The following is a 17,568-nucleotide window of genomic DNA, read 5'->3' on the forward strand; positions in this document are numbered from 1 at the left end:
AGGTTCTACCGAGATTTGAACTCGGGTTACTGGATTCAGAGTCCAATGTCCTGACCACTAGACCATAGAACCATTTGTGTTATAATTTCTGTCCTACATGTTCATAAATGTTATTTATGTCTTGAGCAAAATACTAGTCCCAAATTTATAAAGCCAAATACATAGAGCCTTTTGAAACAAAATAAAGTAATTTTATGGTGTTTGAGTAATATAAAAAATAATAATTTCTGTTTCTAATTTTTATGCTATATATTTAATTATGACTTAATTTTTCTAGATAACTTTTATTTTATTTTTTAAAAAATATCTACTCTAGGTATATAAGTTCAATATTATCTAATTCAATTATAAATTTTTATATAAATTCATGTCCTACAAGGCATAAATTAAATTTAATGAAATATATATTAAAATAATATATTTAAATTAGTGAGCTAAATTTATATCTTAAATCAATTTTCTTTTAACTTCTATACTTAGAATTTCATTAAATATAAATTTTTGTGGCAACGTTTTCTATTTTAATACTCATAACACAAAATCACTTGATATTAAATGCTTAAATTCAAAACACGTACTAATTCTCCGGCTTCTCTATTTTTATATTGGTACTATCCGGCAACTCGATCTCACCATTTCTCGACGACCGGCACTATCTCAGGTTAATTTTTCTCTGTACTTACTGGTTTCTACATTAACCCCAAGATTCATTTCGAGCTAGTATGGAGTAGTTGTCTTGTATTACAAAGTATTGTACGTAGTCAAAGTGTTTGTGAAAATGCCTCAATGAAAGTTGATATCTTTATATCAAAATGTGACTTTTGCTCTTTGTGATTTTGTGTAATTGCAGTTAAGGGTTTTTGTTGGAGCAGTTGAATAGTCATGTTTTATCGCGGAGTTGGATTAAGAACAGCATTACCTTTATCAAGAAGGTTATTTAGTAATAGTGGTAGTAGCCATGATATGTCTAAAGCTATTTCCGAGCTCAATCAGGTATACCATAAGCAACTTCTTAGCTAGCGTTTAGCTATACATTTATTGGAAAGTCGAACTTTGATTAAAATTACTGTAACAATTTCAAACTTTGGCAAGACTTATTAACCCTGCACTATTTAATAGTGTATTTTAAAGATATATAAGTGTCATTTGGACAAGACTTATTATCCTGCACTATTTAATAGTGTATTTTAAAGATATATAAGTGTCCATTTGGACAAGACTTATTATCCTGCACTATTTAATAGTGTATTTATAAGTGTCCAGCTGGACAAGTTACTATATATTACAGCAATTTCGGTCGAAGTTGAACCCTTTTCCCTACATTTATCTTCAAATATTTGTTTGGTAATGAAGTGAAAAATTCTAGTATTGAACTTGAAAAAACTCCATTAAAGCATCTAAGAATAAAATGGATTTTGAAGAAGAAGAAAGGAAGTCATATTTTTCATCCTTTCATGGATATTACACTTGTTCCTTTATATACAAATGTGCAGATTCTGTTTCACTCCAAAACTGCATTCCTAACAAACTCTAATCTACCACTAACTATTACAGCTCATTCACTAACAGAATATATTCCTAACTAACTATGTGCAGAAATACAAAGTAACAGAATTAACAGAAAATGTGACATTAACAGAATAACAGAAAACGTGAAAGTTAACACTCCCCCTCAAGCTGAAGGGTGCAATATGTTAAGCACACCTAGCTTGCCTAACAGATGAAGATGTTGAGCCTGACTCAATCCTTTGGTTAATAGATCAGCAACTTGTTGATGTGTGTGTACATACTCTGTTTGAATTAATCCAGTCTTAACCTTATCTCTAATTAAATGACAATCTATTTCGATGTGCTTGGTTCTTTCATGGAACACAGGATTTGCAGCTAATTGAATAGCAGATTTGCTATCACTCCATATTTTGATTGGCATTTGAATGAACACATTGAGCTCATTGAACAACCCTATCAACCATGTCACTTCTGCTACTGCTGAAGCCATACTTTTGTACTCAGCTTCAGCTAAACTTCTAGACACTGTCTGTTGTTTCTTGGACTTCCAAGACACTAAAGAATCTCCAAATTTTACTATATAGCATGTTACTGACCTCCTAGTATTTGGACAAGCAGCCCAGTCTGAATCACACCAACATGTTAATGTTGTGGCTGCCGAGCCTTCAGCCATATGCCCTGACCAACAGTTCCTTTCAAGTATCTCACCACTCTGATAGCTGCTTCCCAACGAGACCTTTTTGGATGTTGCATAAACTGACTTAGTGTTTGCACTGCATAGCTAATGTCAACTCTTGTAATGGTAGCATACATTAATTTCCCCACTAATCTTTGATAAGCTGAATTATCTATTAGTACATCATCTCCTTGTAGTCCGTCTGATCAAATTCTACTGATGTCAACCTCAAGTTGGTTTCTAATCGTGTGTTTACAGGTTTTGCACTACTCAATCCTGTATCAGAAATAAGCTCTAATATGTATTTCCTTTGATTCAAGATAACACCTGTTCTGGACCTTAACACCTCAATTCCCAAGAAATATTTGAGTTCTCCTAAATCTTTGAGTTTAAACTTCTGATGCAATGCTTCTTTTGCTTCTCTGATTAATAACTCATTATCACCAGTAATGAGTAAATCATCAACATAGATCAAGACAATAACCATCCCCTCTGGCTTCTTCAAGGTGAACAATGAATAATCATGAGAACTTTGGATGAAGCCTGTAGATAATAAGGTGTTGGTCAATTTGATATTCCATTGTCTAGATGCTTGCTTGAGTCCATACAAGGATTTAAGCAATTTACAAACTTTGGTTGACCCTTGAGATCTGAAACCTTCAGGCATCTCCATATATACTTCCTCATCCAAATCTCCTTGTAAAAAGGCATTGTACACATCCATTTGGTAAAGAAACCATCCTTTAGAAATAGCTACTGCAATAACACTTCTAACAGTTACCATTTTTGCAACTGGTGAAAATGTATCATGATAATCCAATCCTTCTTGTTGACTATAAACCTTGGCTACAAGTCTAGCTTTAAACCTCTCTATGTCTCCATCAGCCTTGTATTTGATTTTGTAAATCCATTTAGAACCAACAGTATGTTTACCTAGAGGTAAATCAACCACCAACCTTGTCTTGTTATCTTCAAGAGCTTTAATTTCCAACTTCATGGCCTCAATCCATCTTGGATCTTTACTAGCTTGACCAAATGTTTGAGGTTCTACTGAATCTGAAAATTTTGCCAGGTAGCTATGATATTTTGATGACACGTGATGATAACTAAGATGGTTTGCCAGAGGATATTTACTATTATGTCTAACAGCAGGAGCCATATAATCTTTCATCCATATGGGAGGTTTGGTATGTCTAGATGATTTTCTAGTAGAAACTAGAGGTAATGGTTCTACTGTATCAGTAGTTGAGTCTTGAATTAATATCTCTTCATTCTGAATATGTAACATCTCATTAGAAACATCATTCAAACTAGTGGAAATCTGTGTGTCTGCATGTACACAATCCTCAGTTGCTGTACCTTCTGAATCATTAGCTTCTTCAAAGCTATCAGGTAATAAGTCATTAACAGGTGCCTGTGAAAGTTTTGAAGTGGCAAAAGGAAAGATGTGTTCTTGAAATACAACATCTCTATTGACTAGGAATTTCTTAGTCTGTAAATCCATTAACAAATAACCCTTCTGAGTTTCTGAATATCCCATCATGATCACAGGTTTTGCTCTTTCTAAAAACTTGTCATTTCTAGGAATAACAGAAGCATAACCAAGACAGCCTATAACTCTCAAATGGTTGATATTAGGAGGCTTAGAGAATAATATTTCATATGGACTTTTGTTATGAAGAATTGATGATGGTAGTCTGTTAATCAAATAAACAGCTGCTTGAACACAAATTCCCCAGAATCTAAGTGGCATACAAGACTGAAATCTGATGGCTCTGGCTACATTCAATATGTGTCTATGCTTCCTCTCCACTACACCATTTTGCTGTGGTGTGTGAGGACAGCTACTTTGATGTATAATGCCTAGGCTTATAAACAACTCTTTGCACTGAGAGTTAAAAAACTCTGTTCCATTGTCTGACCTTACTGTCTTGATGATGTGCCCAAACTGATTCTTTATCAATATAAAGAAATTCTTTATAGCTACTATAGTTTCAGATTTAAGCTGTAATAAATGCACCCAAGTATATCTGCTGCAATCATCAACAATTGTAAGGAAATAGTATTTCTTATCAAATGTGGGAACCTTATATGGTCCCCATAGATCCATGTGTACAAGTTCAAAGCACTTAGAGGTTTTGGATGCACTGGTAGGAAATGACAATCTAGTTTGCTTAGCTAATGGACAGACTGAGCAACTAGTAAGTAAATCAATGTCTTTATTGTTATGTAATAGGTCTAAACCATGCAGTACTTGATTTGAAGGATGACCAAGCCTTCTATGCCACAATTCACAATCTTGTAATGATACCTCTGCAACAATTTTCTGATGATTTTGAGATTCACATTTGCCCTTCATGCCAGAATCATTTCTGAATATGTATAGGCTCCCTTCTTCCCTACCAATCCCCTTCACCCTGCCACTGTAAAGGTCCTGAAATATACAGAATTCAGGGTAAAAGGAAACAAAACAAGACAGTTCCCTGGTTAACTGTGATACAGACAATAGGTTGAACTTAAACTCAGGTACACACAACATATCTTTAATCACTTCATTGTTAAACAAACATGTTTCTCCTATGTGTGATATAGAGGCCTTATCACCTGTAGGTAAGTTCACCTTGTCTTGGTGAGAAATAGCTGTGCATTTACTATTTTTTTAGCAAATGCTCATTTGTTGTAATATGATGAGAAGCACCAGAGTCTACTATCCAACAATGAGAGGCAACATTAGTTGAAAAACAGTTTGCCATACCTGTCATGTTGACCTGCTTCATTTCCTTCTTATCTTTTCCTAACATGTCCATTATTTGTTTATATTCTCCATCAGTAAATGCATGTCCTCTGGCAATAAAAGCATTGTTTACTTCATGATGACTAGAAGAAGCTTCTCCAGAATTATCTTCGGATATATTGTTAGCTTCTCCAGCATAATTGTAGCTATGTCCTCCAGATGAAGGATGCATTTGGTCTGATCTTGAATTATTGAAACCAGTTTTTTTTCTGTGTTTCCAATCAGCTGGATAACCAATTAATCTGTAACAGTTCTCCTTAGTGAGGCCCAGTATACTGACAATGTTCACATCTTCTTCCCTTGTGATTCTGATTTCCCTGATTATAATCTTCCCTCTATTCACATTCATAGCTAATACATCAGGTACCTTATTAGCAATAGTTACACAAGCAGTTTGTTGTTGTAGCTCATCCTCTATAATCATGGCATATGATTGATTAATAGTAGGAGTAACACCTTTTAGCAAAATCTGCCTCTTAGCCTGTTCATACGACTCATTCAAACCACTAAGAAACTGAATTAGTCTAAACTGATACAGGTGATCTGCATATTCTTTGGATTTTGGACATGCACAACTAGGAGAAGGTACAAGTGCATCAAATTCCCCCCATAAGTTCTTCAATTTAGTATAGTAAGTTGAAACAGAATCAGTACCTTGCGAGAGTGTGTTGATTTCCCTATGCAGCTGATAAACTCTCAATCGATTGACTTTGTCAAACCTTTCTTTCAAGTCCTTCCAAACTGTATAAGCACTAGTAGCATACACTATTCCACTTAGACGATCTTCATTGACTGAATTCATCAACCATGACAATACAATTGCATTGCATGTTTCCCACTGCTCATGTAATTCATCTCGATACAAAGATCTATGCAAGCTCCTGTAACAAATCCAATTTTCCTCTTTCCTGTCAAAGCAATTCTCATCGATCTACTCCATATTCCATAATTTTCAGGTCCTGTGAGTTTAATAGGAATCAGAACTGCACTTGAAGCATCCGATGGACCTATGTAAAGAGGATCATTTGGATCAATTCGTCCTACCGCCATTGTTGTCTTCTTCACAACTCTATTATAGTGTAAACACTATTCTGATCTACTTCTTCTAGTACAACCTGCTCTGATACCATGAAAAATTCTAGTATTGAACTTGAAAAAACTCCATTAAAGCATCTAAGAATAAAATGGATTTTGAAGAAGAAGAAAGGAAGTCATATTTTTCATCCTTTCATGGATATTACACTTGTTCCTTTATATACAAATGTGCAGATTCTGTTTCACTCCAAAACTGCATTCCTAACAAACTCTAATCTACCACTAACTATTACAGCTCATTCACTAACAGAATATATTCCTAACTAACTATGAGCAGAAATACAAAGTAACAGAATTAACAGAGAATGTGACATTAACAGAATAACAGAAAACGTGAAAGTTAACATGAAGTTTAATCGGTTTCAAGAATACTTTCCAAGTTCCCAAAATCTGCCTTAGATCAGTTTTTGGAGTGTTGGGCTTTTGCTCACAAAACTTGAAATCTTTTTTGAGTAAAATGTATGTCCAAATACCACTTCAAATTCCAAAAATCGCAACTTTAAAAACTCAAATTTGCAAGTTTCAACTTCAAAATATATGGTCAAACGGAAGCTAATAAAGTTTTGTTTCAACACTTTCTCAATTTTCTTTTGAGACTTTAGGCTTATGCTTACTTATTACATGAATGTTATGGTTCATTAACAGTATAAAGAACTGGTAGTTCAATCTTTAAAGGCTTGAGATCTTTCTGATGAAGACATTTTAAAATTCAATCAGCTGATTGATTTAGATAATCTATCCGGAATCTCATCATGTGTACCATTGGGCAACTAACGGGTTGAATGTGTTGGTAACAATAGATACCGAGCTATGTTATTTGAAGTTCCTTCCAGAATGTCTTTACTTGATGCTACATTACGTGGAAAATGTGGATAGAGGGCCAATTACCTCTTGTCAGCTTTTATAGAATAAACCTCGGAGTTTGTGCATGGAACATTTATGTTAGTTGGTCAAAATGTTTGCTTATTTGCAGCCAGAGTTTTGAGAATGAGTAAATCTGCAGAGTGTAAAAGATGAGACTTGAAAATTTACCAGAATTCATACTAAGAAAAGTGGGAAAGAGGAGGATATTTAATTCTGGCCTTATATTTTGCAAAAGAAGTTAAGTTTTTAATCTCATATTCTAATTGATTATTGCTCATGACTCACGAGGGAGATATAGCATTAGCCCTCAAACCTGAAACAACTTTTATGAGCTGTCTCAGTAGTGACCGACTTTATTTATTAACGGTAGTTATTTGCTTTCTTGCTTGAGTCTTGTAAAATGGCGTTGGATGCTTTCTGGAGCTTCCTGAAAAATTTGCTCATCTCCTTACTAGGAAATGGAATCTGTATTTGGTGAACCTCCTCCCTCTAGCCTTTCTGGTTCCATTGACAATCAAAGTATGACACAAGACTTGAAGCTTAGTACTGTAGAAATGGATGATAAAAAATCTTTTGCTGGATTGACACATATTGGCAGCAAAGGTGAAGCTCAAATGGTGGATGTATCTCTTAAAGATATTAGCAAGAGAGTGGCCGTTGCACGTGGCAAGGTTATTTTAGGACAGAAGGTATTTGATCTGGTTTCAGCCAATCAAATGGGAAAAGGAGATGTCCTGAGTGTGGCAAAATTATCTGGAATTTGTGGAGCGAAGCAAACAAGCAATCTCATCCCACTATGTCACAACATCAACTTGACACATGTTCGAGTGGACTTGGCTTTGAACCCTCAAGATTTTAGTGTTGAAATTGAAGGGGAAGCTGCCTCAGATGGAAAAACTGGCGTCGAGATGGAAGCCTTGACAGCAGTAACTGTTGCTAGTCTAACAGTGTATGACATGTGCAAGGCCGCTTCGAAGAATATCCAGATTACAGATATCAGGCTTGAACGTAAAACTGGAGGTAAAAGTGGGGACTGGTCCAGGGACAAATGATCACAATCTAATGACATGAGAAGGCAAGTGCATTAACAGCATGAAAGTCAGTGCTTGCGGTAATGATGTATGTCACTTCCATCAAATGTCCCTTTTGCTATAAAATGTGGTAATTCTGCATTAGGATATAAGTTGATAGCTAGTGAAAACATGGTCCGTCCATAAACATAAAATTGTGATACTTCTGAAGTTGATTTTACCTAGGATCTGTTAAGTGTACGACATTTGTTTGAGAACATTTTCCTTGCACTCCTATCTATTGACTACTCTACTAATTATTTTGCCGTGGTTAATTAGATTTAGTTACAGGAGCTTAAAAAACTTCCACTATGTTAGTTCTTTAAGTACACACAGCACAACCTCTTCGAGTTCCTTACAGGAAATTTACACCCTTAATACACTAGCTTATACAGTGAAGGAACAGTAACATTTCAATAAAGCTAGAATTTCAAAAATAACTTGTTTGAAAATATAAAGAATTTGAGATGTAACATTCAGCTAGTTAAAAAGAACATGCTCGCAAGAGCAATGTCAAGGCTTTCCTCCGACTGTGTTGGTAGTATTTACTGTGTTATCATATGTCACTGGAAGTATTTGGTACTGTTACTGTGATATCATGATATGTCGCTGAAGTATTTGAAGTTGTGTGTTTTATTTGTGTGTCAATGTATAGCCCATAGCTAAGGTCACTGAAGTATTTGAATAGAACAGTGGGAATACAATAAAGGGTTGATGGCTCAAGTATGTGTTACACAACCAATTGTTGATTTATCAAATGCTTTTACTGTCAACTTTCTTTCTTGGCAATTATAAGAATGAATTCTGGTGCATTCATCTAAGTGAGAATTTTCATCTCAGTTATGTGCTGTATTCTTCACCCCATCTTTTTACATATTGTGTTCCTTCTTTTTCTGGATTCTCTTTGTCATCTCCTTTCATTTTCAGTAGAGTGAAGATGGAACCCGTGCAGCGTAATCTGCTTACCTTTGAAGGAACTTCTTTTAATTTCTTTTTCCAGGAATAGTACTTGATACCTTAAGAAACTAACTTGTCATTTACTTCTACCTCCACGAGGTAAGGAGTAACGTCTGCATACACTCTACCCTTCCCAAAACCCACTTGTAAGATTTCAGTGAGTATGTTATTGTTCGTTACATCTATGATTCATTGATGTTGCTTTATGGCTCTTTTTTCCATCCTTTTCTATGACAATTTTGGTTGGTAGGTGTAGGATTCCTCATCTGTATTTTAAGTAGTGTGTATAATCTGATGGAAAGAAAAGAAAGGGACTTGGTCTTGAGAGGATAAGGAGTGCAAGGGGCCCTTTTCGTCGAAAAAGTACGTGGTATATTTAAGGTCAATATATTTATTCACGTTGCTACACTACTTTTTGTATTGAAAGTGCTTCCGAGATGATTATAGTTGGTTCTTGGAAAGATCTATCAGACGTTAGGAGTGTGATTTGATCGATCAAATATTATATTAGATTCGCTCTTCAATGTAGATCTGATTACATCATTTCTTCTACTTTTTTAAAAAAAATTATTACCTACTCTTCATCTTTATTAAAATTATTTACATCGTTATAGATACTAATAAAAGAAAAATCATTTTTTGGAGATGGAATCTACACTGAAATTGCTTGTTTTCTAATTCCTTTTTTGTCATAATTATTTGAATAAGTCCCCATCTTGGCCGTCTATTTAATTCTTATTTTTATTTTATGTTTTGACATTTTCTAATAAAAACAAGTCAATACTCTTGATTTTAGGATAGAATAAAATGTCAGTGGCAGAATTTAAGCTAAAAAGTATTACTTGAAATACACTACAAGTGAAAGGGATGTTGACTAAGTCTTTCACAATTAAATGCGTTTGAGAAAATTATTAAAAAAAATTGTGAGTAGATATTCAAATTTTAATAATTATGTAAAATAATCATTACTACTTTTCAAATAATTTTATATCTTAATTTTCCTATCATACGATTACTCAACGAGTAATTATTGTCTTAAAAAGTTACTTTATTAAATAATTTGAGATTTTAAACTGTGTTATTAATATGAGATGAATATTTTAAATAGTCTATTCTACCTAATATTAAATAAACTCGAATTCTTTTCCTTTATTTAAAAAAAGACTCGAAGGTCTCTTTTAATTTAAAACTCCAAGTTGAAAAATATAGACAGGACTGACTATTAATTTTGAAATTATTTGGACAGACTAATTAAAATCCAATTGATTATTGACTCAAAAAAAATAATTCATGAAAACTATTTAATCCCCTATATATATTAATATATCGTGAATATTACGATTTTTGCGAATTCACTTGATTGAAATGTTTTTTTTTTTCCGCTAGGACAAAAAAAAACATGTGAAATTTTACACTACTCAATTATCTTTTTATTATAGACTTTTAGTTATTAATTTACATATAAGTGAAGTTTGTCAAAAATATTTCTTATACAAATTTTGTTTTCAAATAAACACTTTTACATGAAATAAAACGAAATAATATATACTTAATGAATATCAATTCACACACAATACTTAATATCAAATCAAATAATTTAATCTTAATAATTAAATATAAATAAATAAATATGTGTCTTATATTTATTTGTTTATTTAATATTAATATAGAATATAATTTATTTATTTATTTATAATAGTGACAAAAGTGAAAGTTGTTGAGGTTGGCCATAGAACGTGAGCAGCAGTTCGAAAAAAGGAAGAAGGAAAGTGTGTGGTGACGTGTCGCATTTTGATTCGTGGTGTCCAAAATGAGGCAATAATGATGCCTTCCTGTTTAGTGGGAAGGTAATGATTGCAGGGTTCGGGTCGAATCGGATCGGGTCGATTCAATAAAATTACAATCTGGCTAGTCTGAGGACCGAGTTGGTCAATGGATCGGAGATATCATCGACTTTAAAATTTTTGATTTTATTGACCTAAATTCAACCTATGTGAAACTGAGTTATATTGAGTTTAATTGAAATTATAGTTAGTTTCAATAGAGCGTATGAATACTAAGATAACAGATTTATCTTAGACATTGTCATAGTGAGGGTTCTACAGCTTATATGAGATTGATGTATATAATTAAAGAATGTGATATATTATAAATATTATTTTATTTATATAATAAATGCTTGAGAATATATGTAAATATTTTCTCAATATTTGAATTAAGTATATCTAACAAATACATATCGTCATACATTTAAATCCTTAATTGAAATAAATTATAGTTTAAATATCTAAATAAAAAAATTGTTATTATTACTAATAAATTTATATGTAAAGCGTAAAATTGAGAATTTTTTGAGTGAATATTAGAACATTCTTAAACTTCTAAAAAGATTCAACTATCCCATTATTCAATTCCACAAGTTTAAAATTTGAAAATTTCACCTCTCTCCTCTTCTCTTTTTCTTTCTTTTTTTTTTTTCTCTTTTTTCTTGTCATGTCAAGTGGAAAGATCAATTTAAGAGCAAGGTAAAAAGTTTTAAATATAATTTTATATTTTATATTTAGGGGGATTTTACTTGAATTCACAAAGTTTAAGATCTTTATTTTTTTATTTTAAATAAATCAAATATCATTGTTCACTGATCAAAGAAAAAAGTCTCTTTCAACCTAAAGAAAAATCTTAATTTCTGTCTTAATTGAAATTGAACAATCCTCTTTAACCAACTCACCTTTCTTTATTATGATGTACTTCCTCAAACAAAATAAAATGGCTTAATGTGAAACTTTTCAATAAATTTTATTTAGAAACTTGAATTATGATTTAATTATTTTTGTTAGATATTTTTAATTTAAATTTTGATTATTTTTTAGCATGTGTTTAAGTGTCTACTACATAAATAAAATTAATCACTTATATATGTCACCTTCTTTAATTATGTGTATTTGTCTTAGTGAATCGTAATATTGATACACGTAAGAGACCACGTAGGAGACAGAATATTCATGGAGGGTCACGTACAAAGAATGTGCCTATTTACTCAAATTTATATCAGTTTAAGTGTCTACTTGTGCACATCCAAAATTAAACGTCATGATTGTCAACTGATGTCAAGTTAAGAATTATGTTTATGTATTATATCTTCCAATTGAGACTCATGCATTAATTAAAAGAGACTAGGTATGTTATGAGGTTAATTTACTATTCAATAAATGCTTGAAATTTATTAAGATTTTAATAAAAGATGCTTATATCTTGTTTAGATGGTTATTAGTTTTGTTTCATAATATATCCTATCGTATTCAGAAAATATAATGAGATAATTTATGAACAATGGCAGAATCAAAATTTTAGTTGAGGAGGTTAAAAGAAAACATGCTAAATAGTCTTGTACCATATTTCAAGCTTTAACGTTAAAAAATATTGCTAGTCAGATTCGAACTTGTGCATCTACTAGATTTTAAACCCTATAGCTGCCGAACAAAACTTTTTACTTAAATTGACAAGGTTCAGTATTAAATATATAGACATAAAATATAATTTTAATACTATATACACAATATAATTTTTCAATTCTGAGATTTCAAATGAACTTTTTAAGTTTACGTAGATTTACCTCTAATTAGTTAAGATAATGCTGTGATCATATCAAATTAGTCATTATTCAAAAACGAGATTTTTTATTATTATTTATTAAATAACATAAGCAATACAATAGAATAAAAATGGGGTAAGAATCATAAAGTGTAAATAGAAATAATTTATCAAGCTCAATGAAAATATAGCAAATGAAATGTGGAAATTAAAATTTAGGAGGATATTTATGTATTAAGGCAAAATAGAATAAATATCCATAATGTTTTAAAGCAAACAAAAATAGGAAAGCAAACAATTAAAGTGGTAAAAAGCACCATTCTTTCCTCCAAGCAGAAGCTTAAAGGTTTCTGTCTCTCTTCTTTTGTCTCTTCAATCTCTGAATCAAAAACAATGATTTGAAAAAGAAAATGAAGATTGATGGAAACCCATCAACAAATTCCCTCAAAAACCCAGAAATTCATCACATCTGAACACAGAGAGTGTTGAATTTGAAAAAAAAAAAAAAAAATCATACATTCTTGATTTTACTGAATAAAGAATTGATCTTTTTGTGTCAAGAATGGAGTTGGATAGCATTGAATGTGTATCATCTTCAGATGGTATGATAGATGATGATGAGATCCCTTTACATCACCCACATATTATTCATTCTCAATATTCATCTTCAAAGACATCCAACAACAACAATATTAACAATAGCAGCAGCAATAATGATGGGATTGCTGCAATTCATTCTACAACAAGTGTTCATGAGCTTCTTGAATGCCCTGTTTGTACAAATTCTATGTACCCTCCAATCCATCAGGTTTGTTCTCTTTCTACCTAAACTTTTGGACCCCTTTATTGGTTTGATTGAGGAAAGATTGAATTTTGATTGTTGGGGTTGTGCTATTTTTTTATGTATAGATTCATTAAGTTTCTTGAAATGATATGTTGGCTAGTTTTGTGGATCTATCTACCTGTTTAACTGTTTTTTTTTTTTGCTAGAAGATTGTAATATTAGAAGATTCAAATTTGTTTCCTCTGGTGAATTATCTGCAAGACTTTTAGTTTCCTTTTCCTTTTTCTGTTTTATGGATTTGGTGAGTTGAGTAGTGAGGTGTGGTGTGAGCCAGGGAGTTTGTTTGTGGTTAGTGAATGAATTAAATTTGGTTTAGCTTTCAAGCTTCTGGAACCTGGCTTATTAGGTGAGATTTGCTTCAGCATAGGACTATTGATGCATTGGGTGGAGTTAGCTTGATTGATTGTTATTTGTTTTAGTGCTCTATTTCTTCCTTGTGTGTTGAATCAATTCCAATTGCAAGAAAGGTTTGCAGTGTAGTGGTTTGTTTGTCATTTTGCTCATGAGAGGTCTTATGTCCAAAACTTGAAGTCAATTCATTGCGGACAGTCTTTTCCTTTTTGCACCTATGGATGTGTCCTAATGGTCAATTAAGAGAGGAGAATCATGAGGTCTCACGCTCAAAATCTCAGTGGAGGTAAAAAAAAATATTTTACCTTTCTGAATGATATTGTTTTGCAGCCAAGAGGTAGCCTAGTGTTTAATGAAGCGTCTGCACAACTTGGAGACCAGTTTCAAATCCTAGCAGAGAAGAAAACACTAGGTGATTTCTTCCCATCTACATAAGCCTCGGTAGCCAAAGTTACCCAATACAAGAGGAGAGACAAAACACTAAAATTGACTTAGTTGAACTCTTCTCCAGTTTAATATGGAAATAAACTCCAGCTCCGTTGCAACTTGCAACTATAGCAAAGATTGGTTATTCTTGGCTCGACTTGATCTGGGTCAGTATTGATGCTCTCATCTTGACGTGCAGGGTGCTACTTGGGAAATTGGCGGGAATAGATAGTAAGACAATAACATTTCTTTTGAGCCTAGGGTCTATAAGAAACAACCTCTCTACCTCACTAAGGTAGGGGTAATGACTAAGGTCTGCGTACATCCTACCCTCCCTAGTTCCCACTTGTGGGATTACACTGGGTATGTTGTTCTAGATAGTGAGACAATAAGAATCTTACAACCTGTTGTAAAGGTTTGAAAAACAAAAGAAGCTAATCTTATTCCACTGCAGGAAAGAAATTTATTAAGGTGTCCATTTTTCAATTACTCCGAAGCTGTCTATTGCAGATCTGGCCTTTTTTATACAGCCTTGTAGTGAAACACTAATTTAATTGTAATATTCCCACAAGATATTTTTATTATGGCATACCACGTAAGTATTGAATAGTGAGATGTGAACATCCTTAACAAGATTCACATATTATTACCTGTAACTGTGCTTGAATCATGAAGCCTCTAATTTTGAAATTGAATGCTAAAACTTTTCAGTCAACTCCTTTGCTTTCACCCTGTTCGTGTTTTACCTTGCCATCCAACAGTGGCATGAATTTTAATTCGGGCAGCGTAATACCCTATGATCCACAGCTATTGCTTATCAATCAATGAATTTGTTCGTAATTATGGCTTAAACTGACATGGGGTTTAGTTTATGAATTAGTTGAGCTTATCTTTTATGAGTGTTGGGTGGTGTATGTAGGCTCAAGTGGATGATCTTGAATGACAGTGGCATGAATTTTGATTGCGGGCAGCGTAATACCCTATGATCCACAGCTATTGCTTACGAATCAATGAATTTTATTCGTAATTATGGCTTAAACTGACATGAGGTTTAGTTTATGAAGAAGTTGAGCTTATCTATTATGAGAATTGGGTGGCGTATGTAGGTTTCAAGTGGATGATCTTGAATGAAGGTTCCTCCAGTAACATTGTTGTTCATATTGAGCAAAACCGATGCTTTTGAGATGTGTTCAGTCTTCCTAGTTTATATTGTCACGGGAATTCTCACCTCATAGGCTTTTTGGATCGAGTTACGTCTAAGGTCCATGTCCTTCACATGGTATCTGAGCTAGCTTTTGGATCTAAGATATACCAAGTCCATTTTCTTGCAAAATTATGAATGTTTTTAAGACAGATATCCCTACATACCTTTTATCTGTCCGTACTGGCATTAGGAGGCTTTCTTGTGTCTTTTTAATTACTTGTGTGGATGGAAATGATGCCTTAGCTTTTTCTCTAATTATTTGCTAGGAGCCATTTATAAGCTGCAAGCTAGTCCATTCAGTTATCTGATATGCTACTTAGCTGACTCTACCACCCAATGTATGGTACCAAATCAGTGTTCCAGACAAGGAAGCTAAAAGTGAATACACTTAATCATAACCCTGAATAGTAATGAATTTAGTAATGCCCTCTGCAACTCCATTTCTTGTTAATAAACTTATGGCACGTTTGTTTTGCTGTATTAGCAAAAATGTCATGGTACAAAAACAAGCATTGTTTGGTTACTAATTTTAATTCCAACATTTCTAATACTGGTATAACTTATTTCTAGACCAAACAACCCTATAATGTATCATTTTCTGTGTGTTATTGCTGCAGTGTCACAATGGACACACAATCTGTTCGACATGTAAAGCGAGGGCTCACAACCGATGTCCCACTTGTAGGCAGGAGCTTGGAGATATCAGATGTTTAGCTCTGGAAAAGGTGGCTGAATCGCTTGAGCTCCCTTGCAAATATGGCTCTGTTGGCTGTCCTGAGATATTTCCTTATTACAGTAAGCTAAAACATGAGTCAGTTTGCAACTTTAGACCATACAGCTGCCCGTATGCTGGGTCTGAGTGCTCAGTTGTTGGTGATATTCCTTGCTTGGTTTCTCATTTGAGGGATGATCACAAGGTAGACATGCACTCAGGATGCACTTTCAATCATCGGTATGTCAAATCTAATCCCCGAGAAGTAGAAAATGCGACGTGGATGTTGACAGTAAGTCAGAAATCTCCTTTTTGTTTTATTCTCAGTATGTAAATTAAAAGGATAGTATTGGCCTTGTGTTTTGAGTTAACATGTTCTTCAAAATGTGAGCATCTGATATCTTATCAAGGCTCTCAATATTTAGAAGGCGCTTAGTCACCATTCAATGTGTCTACTCTCATGTAAACCTTTAGCATTCATCTGCTTCATTTTTTCTCTTTACACTTGATAAAATGGCGTGCCATATCTGCACCTTAGTTTTTCTTGTGGGAAGATTCTTATCAAGAATCACACTCCTGCTTCTGCTATTGAAATTTCGAGTTATTATTTCCTACCGCGTATGGTTTGCTTGTTTTACTCCTTTAGGAACTATTTTAATTTATTCCACAAGAAGTTTATCTAAAGCTAGAGTGCTATATGTACTGTTACTTCCTTTCCAGGTTTTCAATTGTTTTGGTCAGTGTTTCTGTCTCCATTTTGAAGCCTTTCAGCTGGGAACAGCTCCTGTATACATGGCGTTTCTTCGGTTTATGGGAGATGAGATGGAGGCTCGAAACTATAGCTACAGCCTGGAAGTTGGAGGTAATGGAAGAAAACTTACTTGGGAGGGTACGCCCAGAAGTATAAGAGACAGTCACAGAAAAGTAAGGGATAGTCATGATGGGCTCGTCATACAACGTAACATGGCCCTTTTCTTTTCTGGAGGGGAGAGAAAGGAGCTTAAGTTACGAGTAACTGGAAGGATATGGAAGGAACAGCAGAATCTTGACGGAGGAGCATGTATGCCCAACCTCTGTACTTAATGCTGGTTTTGAACTCAAACACCTACTGTTCTTGCTGTCCCCTGTACTGATTTTTCAAAACATAAACAGATTCAGACATTGAAGATTGTTCGAAAAATGTGTGGAAAGTTTTGTTCATATGTATGAACTGACCAGTGTATTTTTGTTATTAACGCTTGGAAGAGCTTGTACCATAAACATTTTAACTTATTTTCTCCTAACAACACCTACTTGTGTGCCTGCATTGTTGCAAATCTGGCTTCATTCTATGGTAGTGTACTAAAATTCTCACTTGGCTCATCATCACTAACATTTTGTTTGGATGGTTGTTACCGATTGTTTCATAATGTATCGTATTGTATTGTAGTGTATTGGTTTAATGAATACAACGTTTGAATAGATTGTATTGTTCT

The 17,568-nt window shown here is 33.6% G+C and overlaps 2 protein-coding genes and 1 non-coding gene across 3 annotated transcripts; 2 read left to right on the forward strand and 1 right to left on the reverse strand.

Moving 5' to 3' along the window:
• TRNAQ-CUG lies at positions 1–72 on the reverse strand. The gene has a single exon. It is a non-coding gene; the product is annotated as a tRNA-Gln (tRNA).
• A 415-nt stretch (positions 73–487) lies between these two features.
• Positions 488–8,268, forward strand: LOC107019028 (cyclic pyranopterin monophosphate synthase, mitochondrial). The gene is made up of 3 exons (XM_015219616.2): positions 488–661; positions 851–993; positions 7,394–8,268. Exons 2-3 carry the CDS (start codon positions 883–885, stop codon positions 7,988–7,990), a joined length of 708 nt encoding a protein of 235 aa, XP_015075102.1. The 5' UTR covers positions 488–661; positions 851–882; the 3' UTR covers positions 7,991–8,268.
• A 4,561-nt stretch (positions 8,269–12,829) lies between these two features.
• On the forward strand, positions 12,830–17,461 carry LOC107020962 (E3 ubiquitin-protein ligase SINAT5-like). Its single transcript, XM_015221518.2, has 3 exons — positions 12,830–13,364; positions 15,999–16,385; positions 16,814–17,461. The coding sequence occupies exons 1-3, from the start codon at positions 13,119–13,121 to the stop codon at positions 17,174–17,176; spliced, it is 996 nt and encodes a 331-aa protein (XP_015077004.1). The 5' UTR covers positions 12,830–13,118; the 3' UTR covers positions 17,177–17,461.
• The last annotated feature ends 107 nt before the right edge of the window (positions 17,462–17,568 follow it).

The sequence above is a fragment of the Solanum pennellii genome, chromosome 5 (assembly GCF_001406875.1).
Source record: "Solanum pennellii chromosome 5, SPENNV200".
Taxonomy (NCBI): Eukaryota; Viridiplantae; Streptophyta; class Magnoliopsida; order Solanales; family Solanaceae; genus Solanum; species Solanum pennellii.

Excerpts from the sequence above, each read along its gene's own strand:
- LOC107019028 (XM_015219616.2), top strand. The coding sequence starts at position 883 with ATGTTTTATCGCGGAGTTGGATTAAGAACAGCATTACCTTTATCAAGA. Across the intron at positions 994-7,393 it reads CTATTTCCGAGCTCAATCAG|GAAATGGAATCTGTATTTGG; the intron begins GTATACCATAAG and ends TCTCCTTACTAG.
- LOC107020962 (XM_015221518.2), top strand. The coding sequence starts at position 13,119 with ATGGAGTTGGATAGCATTGAATGTGTATCATCTTCAGATGGTATGATA. Across the intron at positions 13,365-15,998 it reads TGTACCCTCCAATCCATCAG|TGTCACAATGGACACACAAT; the intron begins GTTTGTTCTCTT and ends TTATTGCTGCAG. Across the intron at positions 16,386-16,813 it reads ATGCGACGTGGATGTTGACA|GTTTTCAATTGTTTTGGTCA; the intron begins GTAAGTCAGAAA and ends CTTCCTTTCCAG.